This window comes from Sorex fumeus, unplaced genomic scaffold, assembly GCF_029834395.1.
Source record: "Sorex fumeus unplaced genomic scaffold, SorFum_2.1 ptg000043l, whole genome shotgun sequence".
NCBI classification, from domain to species: Eukaryota; Metazoa; Chordata; class Mammalia; order Eulipotyphla; family Soricidae; genus Sorex; species Sorex fumeus.
Genome location: NW_026606100.1, coordinates 30,054,229 through 30,073,858, shown reverse-complemented (window position 1 = coordinate 30,073,858; position 19,630 = coordinate 30,054,229). Strand labels below are relative to the sequence as shown.

At 52.4% G+C, this 19,630-nt stretch overlaps 1 protein-coding gene across 4 annotated transcripts in view; it reads right to left on the bottom strand.

Moving 5' to 3' along the window:
• The window catches only part of PAX2 (paired box 2), a 90,616-nt gene that overhangs the window by 7,928 nt on the left and 63,058 nt on the right, over positions 1 to 19,630 (bottom strand). For all 4 annotated transcript variants that reach the window (XM_056120642.1, XM_056120640.1, XM_056120639.1 and 1 more), the window contains 2 exons: positions 13,450 to 13,625; positions 11,344 to 11,470 (listed from right to left, as the gene is read on the bottom strand). In XM_056120642.1, coding sequence (XP_055976617.1) covers positions 11,344 to 11,470; positions 13,450 to 13,625 — 303 coding nt within the window. The remainder of the gene's footprint in view (positions 1 to 11,343; positions 11,471 to 13,449; positions 13,626 to 19,630) is intronic.

Here is a 19,630-nt window from a genome sequence, read left to right as displayed (position 1 = left end):
CTTGCTTCTTAAAGTTATAACGATTTTAAAGATGAAAGAGACACCAGGATGAACAGTCTAACAGCCTTCTTTGTTTCAAAGTTGGGGAAATGGCCTCCCTGTGGTTATCAAGCAAATCAATGTTAGCACCCAAGTCTCTTACAAAACCTTTTAGGGATGACATGAAGCAGTTCCTCCTCAAAAAGAGTCAAAGGAAAGATGAAAAATCATCTCACAAACAATGTTTAATATTGTCAGTGCTGTCACTGAGACCAGGCAAGAAAAACAGAAGACAAAGAAAAAATACCGATGCTGAAAGTCTGTAGTAAAACTCCATGGGGTGGGATATTAATCTCCTTTGAGAGTTTTCTGAAAAACAAAGAGCCTCTTGCAGAAACAGTAGTAGTTGAGAATCTTAAAAGTCCCCAGAAGTGTTGGAAGCACTGTACTTGATGAGGATGCCTCCTCAGTTCAACTGCAGAAGTCCCTGAAGATTCTAAAGCCAATTTCTTCAGCAATCACTACATCTGAATCAGACAGTGCACTTTTGTCAGACATTCCTTACCAAATGGGCCAGAGCAAATCAATGGTTCTGGAGAATCTAAGTGCAGTTTCTCTTGCAAGTACAGAGAAAAGCAAAGAAATTAGAAAAATTTGTTAACCAGATAATTTATGCTATTTTGTCAGGCTCAAGGGTCAAGGCCAGCATTGGGCTTCCACCTGCACAAGCACTGACGGCTTACACTACGCTAGGTACTGCCCACAATATCTTCCTTCTTTGTGTAGGAGGTCATTTACTTATTTCAGAATTCAGTAAGACCTTATTTAGGGAAACAGAAGGGAAGGGAGAGTAAGGTTGGGAAGCTCCCAGATGATGGGAGTGGTCTCCTGAAGCAGAATTCCCGGATGAGCCTCAGAGTAACCTCCAATGCTCATCAGTTTGTAATTCCCATCTGATAGGAAAGTAGCTAAAATTCAGAGGGGCTAAGTATTATGTCCAAAATTTTGCAGCTAGGGGATGAAGAGATGGTACGATGGGGAAGGCATTTGCTTTGCACACATCTGACCTGGGTTTGACCCTTGGCACCCCATATGGTGCCCTGATTCTGCCAGGAGTGATCCCTGATTACAGAACCAGGAGTAAGCCCTGCATATTGCTGGATATATTGCCTCCCCCCACCAAAAAAGACAACCCTAAAATACACTTTGCAGCTAGTTAGTGGAAGAACATGGACAACAGAACAAGAAGAATACTTGTGAGTTTCTAGAATGAAAGCTCAAATATTACAGCCCATAAAATAGGTATCTGGTATTTGATCCAGTAAAGTGACCTGGGATTCTGCTAAGCAAATCTCAGTACAGGACATCTTGTTGCATCATTTCTTACATGTTTCAGCTTCTCCCATTTTCTATATGGTTTCAATGTGGGGTTCTCTGATTCTATAGCATTCCACAGACCTTAAGGGAGTCCATATTAGGAAGAGTACATAAAACACGATACATACATGCGTGTAATATCTAGACGGCTTTTTATCTTATTTTTTAAAAATTTTTTATTGAATCACCATGACATAGAGCATTACAAAATTGTTCATGATTGTGTTTCAGTCATACAATGTTCCAATGGCTTTTTATCTATCTTAAGTGTTTATGATTCAAAGATTAAGCGCTGTTTATAAAAGTTCCCCTCCAAAAAAAACCGTCTCTACATTTTTTATAGAAAGACACTGATTTGTTTGAAAAGACTTGTACCAAATAAAGATCATACAAAGGAGAGAAACCACACACACACACATGCACACTCGCACACACACACACGTGAAGGAACAGAGAGCGTTATCACAAGTTAAGGAAAATGTCAACCTTCAGACAATCAAGGAAATAATAAAAAGGAAGCTGCCACAGCAGCAGAGGCCGAGGCTAGTGACAGTTCCGTCACTGGGACTTAATAGACGTAGATTTATATGGCAAAAGTGATATTCAATGAGTTCAGAGATGCTTTTCCTCAGCATCTTTCTCTGAAAATGGGCACTTTTGCTCTCTACTTGACACTGTGGAGAACCCTAAGGCCAGAAAACATAACTCTTGCTTTACTATCCTCTCCTCAAGTTTTGTCTGCTTCTCAGAAGGTAGCAAAAAATGAAGATATTCCATTTGCTCAAGGTTGGCAGTCTGGGCCTGCCTTTGACACGAGTATCTATATTTATATAATAGATATAGTAATACAAGATATAACAATACAAGAAATAATAGATATTGAATGTGTAATTCCATGCACATTTACATCTCCGGTGCCCATCCTAAGCAGCTGAGAGATCACCAAGACACCGAGAAGACATGGCAGCCCCCACTCTAAATAAAAGATTCTTTCCAATGAGAAGGAAAGAGTTTTCTTCTCATTTCATATGGTTCCTTATTTCCCTCAATAGCCCAACTACCTTAAAGGGTTTCCCTTGAAGTACCTGCTGTATGCCCTCCCCACCTGCCAGGCACCCTCCCCAAAGAGCCTGGCTTAGAAACCCAAGGAGAAGCTTGCCCTGGATGGAGCTGCAGCCTCGGGGGGCCTTGGGAAAGGTAGAGCCCATTTGGAAAGAATCCCATTTGCAAAAGACCATCTCTCTGCCCAGCGTGTGCCTTCTGGGAAAGCAGACTGAGCCCCAACCTTCTGCCTTTCTCACTTTCCCTGGGCCTTTCTGGGCTCCATCCGCACTTCGCAAAAGCAGACTGGAGCTGGGCAGGTGCCCGGAGGCTGGGTCCAGGCTCCCGCCGCCTGAGAGTGAGGCCCCGTGCTGGGTGGGCAGAGGTTAAGCCTGTTTGCACTGCCTCCCGGTTCTCCTGGCCTCCCAGTTCCTCTCGGGCTTTATTTCGTTCTCTGAGAGCACTGAATTGTCAGCGATAATCCTTCCGAAAGCGCAGCTTTCAGCGCAGTTTTTCAGGCGCTCTGTGTAAGTGAAACCCTAATCCCAAGGAAAACGGCCACTTAAGCTGCTGGGGCATTAGGCTGCGCGCGCGCCTGCGGCAGGATTTCCTCCTCCCCGCCGGCCTGCCCAGCGCTGCCGCCGCCGCAGGAGGAGAGGCAGGATTCCAGGCTGAAGGCACGCAAAGCCCTGGGTGCGGTAACAATAGTGGCAGGGCTCACCTCCAAAGCTCAGGCTGAGAAAGCGCTGGCTTTTTTGTCCTGAGGCTACAGCTAATAGTAGGGGAAGGAAGGATTCTGATCCCTCTGCCAGGGAGTGGGGGTTTGCCTGCCCGTCTACCTGTCATGGGATGGGGGCAGTTGGAAGGCTTTTAGGCCTCATCAAGGTGGCTTTGGGACCACCAGGACACTGCTAAACCCTTGGCCCCAATCCATGCCTGTGTGTCACATTCATCAGGACACCAGGATTCAGGGTCTCTGGCCATTCAGACTTTATTTTTTATTTTTACTTTGCCAGTCTGTCCTTAGAAAGTGCCTCAGGGCCAGAGTAGAGTTCAGTGGGAAAGCGCTTGCCTATTTGCCTCATATGCGTGGGGCAGGCCCTGAGTTCCACCCCTGCCTGCAAACACAAAAACAAAAAACAAAAGCAAAAGCAAGACTTCATGGGCCAGGGATCTAGGTCAAAGGAACTTTGCACAGGAAAACCCCAAGTTTGATTCCTGGCACTCCTTGGTCCCCAAGTTGTACTGAACTGAGAGTTCTGACTCCTGGCTACGGCGCAGAGTGCCCCCTTCCCACCCCTCAACCCAGCCAAGAAACAGAGAAAGTGCCCAATAGAGAAGCGGGTTTAAAGCCAGTACATCCTTTTTGAAGAATGCTTCTTGAGGACGACCCAAGCATCCACAGCAGCTTGAAGGGGGTCCCTAGAACCCGCTAATCATGTAATCATGACAGCAGTGCCCTGGGTTTTCTCTGTGCTAAGGCACTGTAGCTTTGTCCACTGAGTAGCTGAGTTCACTGCTCAATGCCACTGAAATGAAAACCACTGATTTCTCTGCAATGCTGGGATCAAACCCACGGCCTCGCACAGGCATGTCAAGGGGAGTACCACTGACCTCCATTCCCTGCCCCTTGAAAATATTTTCCTTCAAATTCAGACTGGCCCCTCTCATGGCTCCCTAAGTGAATAAGTGAGTCCTGCTGTAGAGAAACCAGTGCTTCTCGTTGGCATTCTCAGCTGTGCGGTCTGGTACCCACCAGATAGAGGGAAGAGAGGAAGTGGGGTGGGAAGGGAATTCAAGGTAATCAGCACAATGCAACTCCTTTTAGAACCGTATGTCTACATATGGCTAAGATGCCCCTGGATCCTTCGTGTTTCCTAATCTGCCCCAGAACTCTCTTCTCCTTCCCCTTGACAACTCCATCCCCAGCCCAGGAATCTTCTGCCTGGGAATCCGTAAGGGGAAGAACAGACAGGATGGCCAGTGGGCTGGGGCTGGAGTTTGGAATGACAGTGTTTTCACTCTGCTCAAATTTGACCTGACTTCCCCATCCTAGAGTGGATTACTGTCCCTTCTTTTCAATGTACTTTCCCTCTAGAGGAGGAAGAGATAAAGGAGCAGGGAAAGAGCCTGGATCCAACGGCTCCTTAGGATGCAGGCCTGGGCACCGCATTATCTGTCACTGTCTCATTGCTATGGAAATGCCCTCATAATTAAATCAGAGTCAGGTCTGGGGGCTGGAGGTCCTCCGGGACATGGCTGGAGGCCTCCGGGATGTTTGAGGAGCATAGCCTCATCCCCTGGGCCTTCCCAGCCTAAATGAAGGGTCTGGGGTCGCTGGGTGCTGAGGGCTGCCCTGGACCTGGTTCAGCCTCCACCCTGAAGAATTCGCCTTTCAAGCCGGAGAGGAACCCTCATGTCTGTGCCCTAAATTCCTCTCATTAATCAGCCTTGTCTTTGAGCCCACAGACGAGGCTAGGAAGCTCCCGGCCTTCTTCAGAAACATTTCTTAGCTTTTATTGCGCCCCTTCCCCTACCCCAACCCACCCCATCCCTGTCCTTGAGGCCAGACAGGGGCTAAGCTGTTGGTTTTATGGAGGGAAATGCATTGGCATTGGGAGGGGGTGGTGGTGGTTAACTACAGGAAAGAGGCAGTTCTTGTGGGTCCTCACGAAGCCCTGAGCAGTGGGAAGAGGGTGTCCCCAGCCTGCACCCCTATCTGCTAAAAGGTGGTTGGGTGGTTGTGTCAGCCCTAGACAAGAAGTCTGAGCTCCTACCAGTACTCAAACCTGTCTCTGCTCTCCGGGTCTCCGGGACCCCAGGACCAACCCCTGTTTTCAGCTTTGAACTTTGCCTTCCCCAGCCTCCAGGACCTCTGCTGAATTCACAGCTTCCTCTGCGCCTGCTCTCTCCTGGCCTCCACCCTCGCCTGCATCTTAGCCAGAAAGTCCTTCCAAGCAGAAGCCTCTAAGTCACCAAGAGAAGTTTCTCCTAAGTTCTTGTAAGAAATAATCACCCTCTGTTGGGAGGATCCTCCCAGGATAGGAGAAGCATGCTGAAAGTAGACTATAGACCAAACATGATTACCACTCAATGCCTCTCTTTCAAACCACAGGATCCAAAAGGAGAGAGAGAGAACAAAAGGGAATGCCCTGCCACAGAGGCAGGGTGGGATGGGGAGGGGAGGGATGCTGGGACCCGTGGTGGTGGAGGATGGGCGCTGGTGGAGGGATGGGTACTCGATTATTGTATAACTGAAACCCAAGCACAAAAATTTGTAAGTCTATAACTGTACCTCATGGTGTTTCACTAATAAAAAAAATAAAGGGAAAAAAAAAGAAATAATCACTCTCTCTCTCCCCATCCCCAGACCCCAGGGCAAGAGAGGAAGGATGCTCACCAAGCTTTTAATCTTGTCCCCCCCCTCCAATCCAGACTCAGCCTCCTGGAGGGTCAGGTAGAGGCCAGGTGTGCTTTCAGCTGCAGCCCAGCTCTTTCCTTCTTTCCATCACCTCCAGACCCTACAGTAATATCCTAAATGTATGGTCTTCATTATTTACCTTTCTTGGTTTTTATTTTATATTTTTTGGTGTCGAAACCCAGGAGCAATCTTGGTTTCTATTATCTGCCCATCTGTTGAACAGAAGTGGGCAGGGGACACGGGGTCCAGCTCTGTGATGCAGACCAAAGACACTCATCTTTGATCTTTTCCAGAATATGAAACAGGTTTACTTTAGAGATGCTCTAAGGTTGTCCTACTTTCTCCAGTTGTTGGGGTGGGGATTATCCTATTGATTGCTTCTGCAAAGTCTTCCCATGATGGTTTGTTTCCCTAAGGTGCATAATTTTTGGTTTTGTTTCTGGGCCACACCCGGTAGTACTAAGGGATTACTCCTGTCTCTGCACTCATCACCACTCCTGGTGGGCTCAGGGACCACATGGAGTGCTGGGTATTGAACCCGGGTCGGCCACATGCAAGGCAAACATCTGTCCACTGTACTAACACTCTGGTCCCATAAGGTGCATAATTTTTTCTAAGGCACTCCTCTTTAGCGGGTGATATGCTTGTGGGGGGTGTCTCCCATGGTGGTGTGTGGATGACCTTTCACAAGAAGGTTTGTCCTTGTTACTGTAGGGTGTCTAAGAGGGTCTCTATACTGTGCATTTAAATTTTTATTTATTTATTTATTTATTTATTTTTGCTTTTTGGGTCACACCTGGCGATGCACAGGGGTTACTCCTGGCTCTGCACTCAGGAATTACCCCTGGTGGTGCTTAGGGGACCATGTGGGATGCTGGGAATAGAACCTGGGTTGACCGTGTGCAAGGCAAACACCCTACCCACTGTGCTATCGCTCCAGCCCAATTTTTTTTATTTTTAAAATTTATTTATTTATTTATTTATTGACTTTTGGGGTCACACCTGGCAATGCTCAGGGGTTACTCCTGGATCTGCACTCAGGAATTACTCCTGGCAGTGCTCGGGAGACCATATGGGATAGGGGATCAAACCCGGTGTCTGCGTGCAAGGCAAATGTCCTACCCACTGCACTATCATTCCTGTTCCTAAATTTTTTATAAAACATTTTTTGGTTTTGAGCCACCCCTGGTGGTACTCAGGGCTTGCTTCTGACTCTTCACGCAGGGATCACTCCTGGAGGTGCTCAGAGTACCACATGGGGTGCAAGGCAAGTGTCCCAACGCTGTGCTATCTCTCCAGCCCCTATGCTGCACATCTTTTCTGTCAAGCTCTTGGCGGGAGTTCCTGCCACATGTTCTTGGGATAAAATGGGGACTCTGATCTGGGGTCAGTCTTGGGGGCCTCTGTTTCTCACAAAGACACTTTGATCCCCTTTAGCTTCCTGGGCCACTGTGAGTTTGGTGTTCCTGTCTCTGGAAAGCCCTGTCCTGTCTTGTTCTGGCCTCTGTGGAGGGTCACGCCACATGCGAGCCTCCTGATTCTCATAGGGCCACATCTCCTGGCTGGTTTGTGAGAACACAGACCCCACTTCCAAGTCAGGGTCTGGGCCTGTGTTTGCCAGTGGTCCCCCCCACCCCCGCCCAGAGTGCTCTCCACGGCCCCCTTAGTCTCCCTCTGTTTCTAGCACCCAAGCATGATGTTTGTCCATAGACAATGAGACTCAATCGTTCTGTTTTATCTGCCTGTGTTTGGGTGTGTTCAGCCTGTCTGGTTTCTGGACCTCAGTCTCTCTGGGACTAAAAGGGTGGTGAGAATCACATTTCTCCATAGCTCTGTTGGGGCTTGGGGTGCTCCAGGAGTCCCTCCATAGGGCAGCAGACCCTGGGATCCCTGGACTGCCTGGTAGGCCTGGAGACAGCTCCGTCCTGACTCCTGCCTGCACCGTGCGGCCTGTGGGGGAAACAGAGCTCCTTGTGCCTTCAGAGTGGACCATTCCCAGACTAAGGCCCCCCCCCCCCCCCAGAGAGCTCAGAAGCATCCCTCGATGATGTGGGGGAGCATGAACCTATAGCTGCTCTGCTCCCAGATCACCTCTGTGGCTGCAGACCTGGCCTGGTAGAAAAAGGGGTGCGGAACCGAGGGGAAGGGAAGGGGGCTCTTTCTTATCTGAGGCAGGAGCCTCAAATTACTGAAGGCACACAGGGGAGTGAGACCCCACTGAAGGGCCCTTGTTTGGGGTTCCCCAGAACTGCTCAGGGTGGAAGGAGGCCCCCTCCCCAGGGCTCCTGGGGGTGGGAAAGGAGGTGGGAGAAGGTGCCAGCCACAGCTAACGAACCCGAGGAAGCCGGGCCCGAGAGCCCCTGACCCACTCTCTCATCTCACTGGTCCCCCTCTTCTTATCACTTAGGAGAGACTCGGCTTCGTTCCAGACCAGCAGCCTAGAGCAGTGGGCTGGAGAGAAGAGACGCCGCTGAGCTCCAGCAGCCCAGCGGCGGAAGGGAAAGTGGGTGATAAATTTAAATAACCAGCTTGACTTGGCAGCTTGCTGAGTTGTGAGGCAGTGAAATTAAAATCTCGGCAGAACTTGCAAACACCACCCAGAAGAATCCGTCTCTCTCCTTGGTTCCATGATGGCAGGTGGGGAGGAGGTGCTGTGGGCCGGAGCCCCGAGCCTGTGGTGGCCACCCTAGCTTGCACTGTGATTAGTCGTGTCCTGGCCTACTGGGTCCCTTCCTCCCCACTACACAATAGTCCAGGCGGCGCTCTCCTCTCAGTCCTGACCTTGTGGAACAGCTGCATCAAGTGGCTGGTGAAGTCTGAAATCAGCCTCCAGTGCCAGGAGGTGGCAGGAATATCAATAAGTTTGGGCTGGGCATTCCAGGCCCGCTCTTAGGGCTCATGGGGTAGGCTTTAAGCCTTAGCCACCTGTCCTGGTACAAGAAGGTGAGCTGGGGGCTGCAGAGAGTTGCCTGTACACCTTGGTATGCCTGTGCCCAGCAGTGGGCACAGGACAGCTCCAATAGTCGCCCCTTCATCATTGTCTGGCCAGAGTCACCCACTAGAAAGAACTCCTTTTTCTTCATTAACCACCAAAGCCCCTCATAGTCTCTCCCATAGGAACTTTTTAAGGATCTTGAAGGGAAATTTCTACAGTTGTACTGGAAGTCTCTCTCCAGTACCAGGCATGCTTGGAGCCCAGTTCTCACAGATGCCAACATCTTTCTAGAACTCACCCCAAGTCCACCACTCTTGGGTCTGTCACAGCATCCTGCTCACTTGCTTCCCAACCAAGTCCCTACCCAAAGGCCACCCCATTCTGGAGCCAGGCCTAGAATGGCCGATGGGATCTCTGGGCCTACCCCTGTTTCTCACCTTGATGGTACCTCTAGCAAATTCTGTTTGTCCTCACAATAAACACATCGTGAATCATTCATCTTTAATAGATTATGCAAATTAGGAGGACATAAAATCAACAAAGATCAATAACTGCAGTCGTTTAATTGCCAGCAAAAACATTTTAAGAATGAGCATAATCTGCGGCCCTTTCTCGGGTAATGGCGCCATTAATCCACACAGTGGATCCTGGCCTAAGAGTAGAAACATCGTCCCCTGCCCCTCAGCCCCCCTCCCATCCCCCACCTCTCCACACACTTCTCTCTTTTTGGTAATTTCCAGTTTCTGAGCGAGTTTCCCCGTCATTACCACTGGTGAACAGCTCCGAATGTTAATGGTTCTGCTTTTGTTACTCCTCGCTTGATTGAAATGTCGCATACAGATTGAGATGTTAGTGCTAACTTGCCACCTGGGAATGTCAAGCTGGGTCTGAAATGAACTTTTCTCACACTTGGATCCAGATGGATCAGCCGGAGATGTTCCCAGGCTGAGCTGGGACCGTTCCAGGGCCATGGGGGGGAGCGGGTGGGGGGTGGTGCTCAAGGTGGAGACACTTTTCCACACCAACCCAAGTTCTCTGCAGCCGGAAGCCTACCCCGAAGATCTGTCTCTGCACCCCAGGAAGTCTCTGCCTTCCAGACTGAGGCCAGCGCACAGGGACACATAGCTAGAGAATTCTGGGCTCTCATTCTCCAGTGACCTGGTGTGAGCGACCCCTGGGAAGTGATCACTGGAATGCCCAGCAGATCAGGAGGAAGGAGCCTGGTTCCGGCCATCTGCGTTGGGACAAGATTACTCAACCGAGTGATGAAGTCGGGCTAACGTCAATGGCCAGTTGGTAACAGGCTACATCCTGATGCGCCTAGCCTGGCAAAAGTTGCCAGACTCCCAGATCACAACCAGTTCTTCCAATCTTGCTGGCACTCAACCCCTGGTGGCCAAGCCAGAGTTCTCAGTTCTGTCCAGACTGAAAATAGTTGTGCCAGGAGACCCCCAGAGGAGAACTTGTGAAACTCATGGAAAATAAGGCCCTCGAGTCGGCACGTGGAGGCTTGGGGTGCCCATCAGACCCAACTGGGGCTCAGATCTGCAGCGAGACAGAACCACGGCCCTGTGCCACGGTGAGCCAGGCTTGCCCCTCTGCTGCCGGGTCCCCAGGCCACCCCCTGCGGCCCTCACTCGGCAGGTAACGCCTCAGTGTCTCCCAATCCCCACTGAGCCCCTTCTCCATCATTCTGTCTCCCAAGGAACAAACGGCACATTGGCTTTAGTGTCTCCAGAATAATTAGGTGAATTTTAATAACACCTCAATGTGTGTCTCTCCCACTTGGGCACTTCCCTGGCCCGGAAACCCTTCCGCAGTGCCAGGCGCCTTCCAGAGCCTGCAGCGCTGCTGCCTGGAGCGCCGTCAGCCTGCCGGGCCCTGCGCACTGCACGTCGGCCTCCTTCCACTCCAGCTGCCCCTGATGCCTGGAGTTGGGCCCTCTCATCCCGCGCCCCCCCACCCCCTGCCACTCTACTACAGACAGGTTTGGTCCCCAGCCTTGGAGGGAAGGCTGGTCTCAGGTGACTTCTTTGGGAAGCAGTGGGAGGAATAATTGGGCTTAGCTACAATCACAGCACTGGCTGCCCAAGAGAGGAGACCTGCCCTCCTTGAAACTGTGGGGACACAGATGTGCGTGGCTCAGGACCACGCTCCCTGTGGGGCCAGACCAGCGGTCCACTCTGCCACAAAAGGCGCCTAACTCTGGGCACTGTGGTGGAGGCAAGAAAAATGTCGGGGTGAGGTGGAGAGGGAGGAGAGCAAGACGGGGAGAAGATGAGAAGGGGCAGGAAGAGAGCTGGGAGAGGAACCGGGAGAGGCCAGGGGCAGGGCGAAAGGAGCGGTCAGTAGCCTTCTGACTTGACCTTTCTAGAAGGAACCTTGATCACCTATTTTTATTTTTTTTTCCCCTCTCTGCCATCTGCACATCTGTTCAGGAAGCACCCCATCTCAGTCTCAGGAGGGTCACCGGCTCTGCAAATATCACGCCAGGGGGCCCACTTGTCACACCAGCGGCCCAGATGGCCTGGGCCTGGACCGAGGCCCTCCCACCGAAAGCAGTGCTCCACCCTCCCAGAAGCCCCCTTACCGGTCACCACGGGGTACGTCTGCGCGCCTGACACGTTGCTGCCCAGCTCGGGGTTGGTGGAGGCAGATAGACTCGACTTGACTTCATCAAGCCCAGGGGTCAGGGCCGGGAGAGAGTACTCATTCCCCTGGGGGAGAGAAAGGCGACAGCTCTTGACTGACGCACACGCCAGAGAAAGGGTCCAGGCGCCCTGTGCAGATGGGGAGGAGGAACAGGGCGCCCTCCCAGATGGGGTGGCAGGAGACGGGAGGCAGAAGAGGAGGGGCCGGCGGGCGGGGGTGGGGGAGCTGCCGTGCACCCGGTGGGGGCGGGGCCCGGCCTGGAGGGAGGGTGAAGTTGGAGGTGCGGCCTGCGGGTGGTTAGGGCGGGTGATTCCCGCGCCCTTAAACTGTGGGCAGCATCTCTGCCCTAGGAAACCCACAGGCACAGAGAGCAGTGGGGATCCCCTGCGGAGAGGTACGGCGTGCGGCCGGAGTCCGCTGGAAGGGAAGGGGTGCGCCCCGACGTGACGTCAGAGGCCAGAGCTCGGGGAGGGCCCGCTGGGGCCTGCAGCCTGGCACGGCTGGGCCTGCTTCTCGGGTGCTGGCGCCCCCTTTTTAAAAAATAAACAAAGACAGCCCCGTGGGTCCCTCGCTCTCTGCCTGTGCACTGAGGTATGAAATTGGGGAGGGGGAGAGTCCACATGGCTAACAGAAGGGTGGGAGGGGGCCCGTCGTGGAGTCTGAAAGGGTGTCCTGCCCGAAACACCCGGGTAATTGCCTTTTTATTGCAGCCACCGCCAGGCCAGACCCCAGAGCCGGGCAGCCCGGGAGCCCCGCACAAAGCAGGAAAAGTTGCTCTGATTAATATTACGTTAAATTAAAACTGATTTTCTGCTCTTTCGGGTCCGTTTTTTTCCCCTTCCGCTTCCTGGCCCCCCCAGGGCCCCCTCCCCGCCCTGGCTGGACGGGATTGCCTCGTCATTTCCAATTCCTTCTCGTATTGATCTTCCTGTAGAAATCAGTTTTGTAATTAGCTGCAAATTAGGCCTTCTACTGGGGGTGAAGCTGCCCCCTGATTTATCACCAGAGTAATTCGCTGTGATCGGAGAGAAATTAAAATGAACTCAATTAGGCTTCGGATTTGCTTTATGGGCCCTGCTCCGAGTTTCAGGGGGAAAAATGACTGTGCTGGTGTTTAATAGTCTAATGAAAGTAAATAAAGGTTATTCATTGTAATACAGCCGGGGACGCGGGGAGGGTGCTCCGCGCCGCCCGCCTGGGCCGGCTCCTCCTTTGTTGGTTTATGGCTCAGGGCACCTTAAAAAGACTTTTGATTTTTGTTTTATGAAGACAAACAGCTTATGGGATAAAAGGACGGGCGGGGAGAACGGCTAGTGGCTGGGAGCCGCTGGAGTCGGGGGCTGGGGCCGCGCCAGGCCGCCAGGCGCGCGCGTGCGTGTGCGGGAGCGCGCAGGCTGCGGGGCTGCGCGCTGGGCCTGGGGATGTGACGTGTGCCTGAGGACCCACCCGGGCTGCAAGCGCAGGGATGGCGGTGCGGGGACATCCCGACCTACTGTCTGCGCTGGAGTCCTGTGGGCTTGCAGTGTGTGTTGGGGGGGAGTGTGTGTAAACAGGTGTCCCCCACCCCGGGATATCATGGGTTGGGGGCAGGAGGCAGCCCGAGGGGGCTCTCCTGGCATGAAGATGGAGAGGCAGCAAAGACTGGCACAGACTTCTGGCATGACCCTGGGGGCATTCTTGAATCCTGGATGCTGAAAGTGGGGGCTGGAAGAGACCCATTATCCTCTCAGCCACACCCTCTGCTTTACCGATGGGGAGACTGAGGCTCTGAAGGGGGAGAAGACTCACCCCATGGCACTCAAGAGCCAGGACTCATTTTCAGTTGCCACGGCCCACAGTAAATTTCCCTCACTCTCCCATAATGTGCTCATGTGAATATGTCCATGCACACATGCATACACACATACACAGAGGCACACATGCCTGTATGCATGCACACATACACAACACACACAATGGCCCTGCAATGCAGTGTACACCCCCTTCTCCCCAGGCTCGCTCTGGCCAGCTCCTTCCCTGGGGCCTGCAGGCGGCCACTCCTCACCTGTTCTGATTTGATGTGCTCTGAGGCCTGGAAGACGTCGGGATAGGAAGGACGCTCGAAGACTCGGTCCAGAGCTTCCAGCTGCTGCTGGGTGAAGGTGTCAGCACGCAAGTGCTTCCGCAAACTGTCCACGCTGCTCTGGGAGTCTCCGTTGGGCACTGAGCCCTCAGATACATCTGGGGGACACACGAACACTCGAGGCATCAGCACAGGCAGCAGACCCACAGAGGAATGGAAAAGGGGAGCTCTGGAGGGCACCTGGGGGTTGGTACCCTTTATTCCCAGCATCTAGGCTGGAGGAGGGGGTAGGCGGACTTGCAAAGGTGATGGGGTGGGGGCAATCCCAGACTTTCTCCCCTGGGGAGTCTCCCCGGAACCCCTCCGCCCCCTCCTCCCTGTGTCAGATTCAGGGAGCAGTTGGGTGTCGCAGGCAGCCTGTGGAGAATTGAACCCGACGCTGAGATGAGTTTCAGTCCCACTCACTCCAAGAGTGGAAAATCATCAAATCTCTGAGGCTGAGTGTAACGCACAGACTGGTGAAGTAATTAACTCCCTCAGCGAGGCGGGGGCTCTGCGAGGCAGGATGGGGAGCACCGGGGCCGAGGGGTGCCAGCAGGCAGCAAAGGCCACTAAAGGCCCCGCTTAGCCCCTACCCTACCCTACTCTCTGCCAAGGCCCCATCACTGGCCCTGCCTATCCCGGGGGTCTCCCAGGGCACCCAGACCCTCTGTGAAGGAAAGGTGGGGGTCTCAAACATATGCCCACCTCCCATCCTGCCCAGGCTTCCCCACACTGCTGCCCATGCCCTCCTGCCCAGTCCCAGAGTGGACGGGGAGCAAAGCAGCTTCTCTGTCACCTCACTCTGAACTCCCTTGGCCCAATCTGGGGTCACCCCCACCAACCACAACCCAGCCTGGGTTTCCTTTAGCCTGAGACCATCTGGGGAGCCTTGGGCCTGGGGCCAGCCCAGGCTGGAGGCCCCAGGGTGTTCCTTTGGGACTGTTATATATATCAGTTTATAGGTGATTATACGATATGATATAATCAATATTGCATTATATACAGTAACGCTGTACAGTATCATTCGGGAGACCATAGAAAATATTACATATTGATTAACCTCAGCCTGCAGCTGGCTGCTCCTGCTGGCCTCCCAGACAGAGCGCGGGGCCTGCTCTCCAAACGGGACCTCCTGTCTTCCCTCCAGCAGGATGGGAAAGTGTGAGCATGATGTATGTGTGTGTGTGTGTGTGTGTGTGTGTGTGTGTGTGTGTGTGTGCAAGAGAGAGAGAGAGAAGGAGGGAGGGAGGGAGAGAAGGAAAGAGAAAGAGGGAGAGAGAGATGAAGAGATAGAAGTGAGACAGAGGGGGAAAGAGAGAGGGAGAGAGATAAGAGAGATAGAGGAGGGGGGGAGGATGGGGGCAGAGGTAAAAACCAGGATTACATTTGAGGCAGACAACACATACGCACACAGGCACTGCCAACTATGTGCCTAGTTCCTATAGACACCAAATTGGGCTGCTGTTTTTCTGTATAGCCTCTGGAGGGTATATGAGGTTCTCTTTATAAATTAGGATGAGGCTGTATTTTTCTTTTCTGTGAGTATTTTGTTTATAGTTGCACTTGTACAAGTATGGAGACAAATAAATGTCTGTGACTGTATAAGTGACTGAGAGACCCTTTCTTAAAAGATGCACGCATGTGTGTGTCTGTGTGCATGTATGTGAGCATGCATCATGCATGTGTGCGTGCATGGGCATGTGTGTGAGCGTGCATGCCCGTGGGTGTGCGTATGCATATGTGAATGTGCGCATGTTAGTGTGCATGTGTACACATGTGAGTGTGTGTGCATGTGTGTGAGTGTGTATGTGTGTGTGTGTGTGTGTGTGTGTGCTCAAAGCATGAGCCCCTGCCCCAACACCGCTGCTGGGCCTGCTTCTCTCTCATGGATATGCCGCTGTTCCTGTCCTATCTATCCCTTTGTAACTGTTTGCGAGCTGCATTGTGTCCGATTCTCTCTTGCCGGAGTCCTGCCTTTTTGGAAAGCCCTGCCGCCAGGGTCGAGGGAGGCAGTGTCTTTGTGTGTGATTATTGCAATGTCACCATGTAAATAAATCCTGGGGAGCAGAGTGTGTGTCTGCCTGTGAGCACGTGCTCCCACATAACAGGCACGGGTGTGCGCATTGTGTGGTAGCCGTATACCATGCCTCTGCAGATTTGTGTATATGTCTGTGTGTGTGTCTGGGCTCAGCCTCTGTGCGTGTGTGTGCGTGTGTGTGTGTGTGTGTGTGTGTGTGTATGTGTGTAGGGGCTGAACTGAAGCTTTGTCCTCAGGTCACTGGCTGGAGGAGTCTCTTTTCCTTCATTTATTCAGGGGCCCTTCAGATCTTGACAAATCTGTCACTCTAAATTTGCGAGAGATTATGGTGCTCTCTCCCCAGCCCGCAGAGAGGTGATATATGATATCTGCTGCCCCTATTGATTGCCTGATCTGGTGGCAGAGGCCGGCGAAATGAACTTGAAATGAACATCATGCCTCAACTCATTGTGCGTATAATACACTACTTAATCCCACATTTTTCAGCCGCTATGGAATTCAATTGATCAATCATGTTCCACTGATAGTACTGTTTTAGGGGTTATTGCTGCTCCCTCCACTCACTGACCTTTTTATTTATTTATTTTTTTTGTACACTCAGGCCCGGGTGATAAGACGGGTTACAGAGGCAGCGATGGCAGGAAGGGGAGGGTGGGGAGGGAGGGAAGGAAGGGGCTGCCACCTTCAGAGGGGGCAGGGGGAGGCGGGGCAAGGCAAGCAGGGGAGGGGAGCCAGGGAAGGAAGGTGCTTAGAGGCTCAGGAAAGCAAAATAGGGTTATGCAAGCAGGCAAGGACCCCCTTAAAGAGGCTGCTGGAGGAACCGCTCCAAGCAGAAGGCAGGTGATGAGTGGGAATAGGGCAGGAGAGCGATGAATGGAGCAGAAAGTTTTAGGGTGCACAGGGGAGAGAGGGAGAGACTTTAGGGGAAAATACTAAGGGGCTGGGGGGGCAGTGCCCTTGAATGAACCATGAGACCCACAGGCTCTCTCCAGAGGGGCTGGCACCCTTTCTTAGCTGGTAAAAGGGAGGAGTACAAGGCAAGGGGCAGGGACAGGAAGCAGAGAGAGAAAGAGGTGGGGAGAAGACTGTCTGGGTCTCAGATCCCAGGAGGAGATGCTCAGGGAAGGAGGAATCCCAGAGGCAGAGCAGAAAGAGGGAGAGGAAGTGAGGGGAGACCCCTTACCTACCAGGAACCCCCGCAGCCTAGCTGGCACCAGGAGTAAACCTGCCAACTCTACCTGCAGGACCTCCTCGGGGAAGCCCGGCTCGCCAGCTAAGGAGGGGGACACAGGGAAGGTAAAAAGGAAGTGGCTCAGCGCTGGCCATTGCGAGGGAGCTGTCCTGGGAGGGTGCAGAGACAGTGCAGGTGGGACCACCCGAGGGTAGACTCAGAGGAGACAGCAGGGAGAGGGGAACGATGGGTCTGGGCTGCGAGCCCAGTGCCCAGCCCCAGACTGCAGGGCGCTGGCAGAGCGTGACTGAAGCAGGGGAGGCAGGGGAGGATGCAGATGTAGGCTGCGGGGCGGGGGGTGGGGGGGAGGGAGGGATGCAGGAAAGAAAAAGATGCCACTAGGTAGATGTATCCCCCTGTCAGGGCGTCAAGCCAGGACCGTGACTGGAGTGTTACAGGGCTGGTGAGTAGCAGGACTTCTGTGAATGACTGAGAAAGTGAGCCAGGCTCGCTGTGAGGGTGGGGGAACAGAAGGTGGGGTCTTGGCCACCTCACCTGTCACTTGACAGGTGAGTCCCACACATCTGAGCTGTCAGAGAATGTGGCAAGAGCTAGCCCCACCCACCATTCATGCCCCTTCTTCTCATGCCCCCAATGCCTATAGGCTGCCAACATCACGGACTCTGGCCCATGAGTGGCCTGCCCATTCTTGATAGACTTCCTGTCCACCCACAGAACCACGGCCCATGAGACCCAGACTCCCATGTTCCCAGTTAACCACGGTGCTGCCATCTAAAGCAGGTTTCTGGAGAAAGGAGCAGGGAGGCATCCCTTACCTGCCTCCTGGCCCCAGCCACAGAGAGCAGGTCCAGGATAAAATGGGTCTGCTGGTTGGAACTGGTTCCAGAAACAACCCTCCCTCCCTCCCTCCCTCCCTCCCTCCCTCCCTCCCTCCCTCCCTTCCTTCCTTCCTTCCTTCCTTCCTTCCTTCCTTCCTTCCTTCCTTCCTTCCTTCCTTCTCTTCCTCCCCATGCCCAGCAGTACATAGGACTTACTCCTGACTATGCTCAGGGATCACTCCTGGAAGTGTTCTGGGAACCATACGCAGAGTTATGGATCAATCCTATGTCAGTGTGCGCTCAAAGCAAGTGCCCTATCCATTATACTATCCCCCTGGCCCAGCAAAGGTCTTTTTTTACTTTTCTTTCACTTTTTTTCTCCTGCGGTGGACCCCTGGAGTCTGCCAAAGGAAGAGAGGAGCAAAACCCAGGGCCATCTTGTTTGGCCAGGGCATAGTGACATGGAACAATGGGGACTCAATGATCAGGGCGAATTGTTTTCTTCTTGGCTACATTTCCCCCATGTCATGCAGGTTGCATACAACAAACGTGTGCTACTTCTAGACTTCATAAGGAAAAATGGCTTTTCCTCCTCAGCAAGAATGCTCTGTTCTCATTCTCGTAAACTTATCGGTCCCCATTTATTCTTGGCTGCTGTGAAGCAGAGGTGACCTTCCCCCTGATGGCCCCTGGACAGCACCTCCAGTCACAATTTGGTGTCCAGTGAGGTTTCAGTAGGTTGCACCTCAGTAAGGAGACGGTCACAAACACAACCTTAGGGTGAGGGTGAGGGAGAAGGGGGAGAACAGGATGTCTTGTACTTTGTGGATGTACTTTCTTTTGTTTGATTTTGGGAGAGGGGTTTCTGGGCAGCACCCAGTGATATTCGGGTTCCTCCTGGCTCTTCACTCAGGAATCACTCCTGGCAGGGCTCAGGAGACCATTTGGGATGCCAGAGATCAAACTTGTACTATTGCTCTGGCCCTGTGAATGCATTTTCTTCTATTTTTTGCATGTACTTTGTACCTGTGTTTCTCAGTTGTATATTTTTTTTCTGCACTGACCAAAAGATAGGGTGGTGGTGGGAATGGACTGGAATAACACCATATCCTAGGTGAAGATGCTCAGAGATGCATCAAAATCAGCAAAATCAAGACTTCATAATAAATGGGATGATCGGGGGCTTTCCCCCAAATCCCAAGACATCAGAATTAGGCATTTCAGAGAAAGTCTCTTAAAGCAAAGTCTACAGCTGTACTAAACTGCCTGCCCTCCCTCCCTCCCTTCTTCCTTCCTTTCCTCCCTCCCCCCCCCCCCTTTTTGCTGTTGTTGCTTTTGGGACACTCTTGGCTGTGCTCAGGGCTTACTTCTGGCTCCATCCCAGGAATTGCTTCTGGTGGTGCTCAGGGGGCGATTTGGGGTCTTGGGCATTTAAACCAGGTTGGCTACGTGCAAAGCAGTGCCTTATCCTCCAAACGATCACTCAACCTCCTGTCCCCTGTTCTCCCCACCCGGGCCCTCCCCTCCTCTCCACTCCTCTTTCTTCTCCCGTCTCTCCCATGCTCTCTCCTTTCCCTTTCTTTCCTTTCTGGTATTGCGGTGCTGGATCAAACCCACAGGGCCTCAGATCCACAGTGCCACATGTCCAGCTCCTAACTTAAGTTTTTCAAACTCAGACGCAGTTATCTACCTATTCACGAGGAAGCCACCAATGCGAGCACTGCCACACACACATTAAATCCTTTAACTCTATGAGTCACTCACCAGTCATTCTCATTTCTTCAGAGAGACACAAATTATTTGTTCAACATCATCCAACTAGTAGCAGAAGCTGAACTTGAACTCAGGGATGTCTGACCCCAAAGCCCTCACTATCACAGTTGCCTGCTTTGCCCACAGCCCTCATCACATCCTCGAGTAGCGGGGGAGCTTCAGGTGCTCTAATCTGCACAGAACACCTGCCAAAGAGATACCCCTAGTTCTGTTTGGCAAAGGAAGGCGCAAAGGGCAAGCTCACAGCACTAGTAAGGCTTCCTGCACACAGAAGAGGTGATTCAGGAAGAAGAGAGAAGT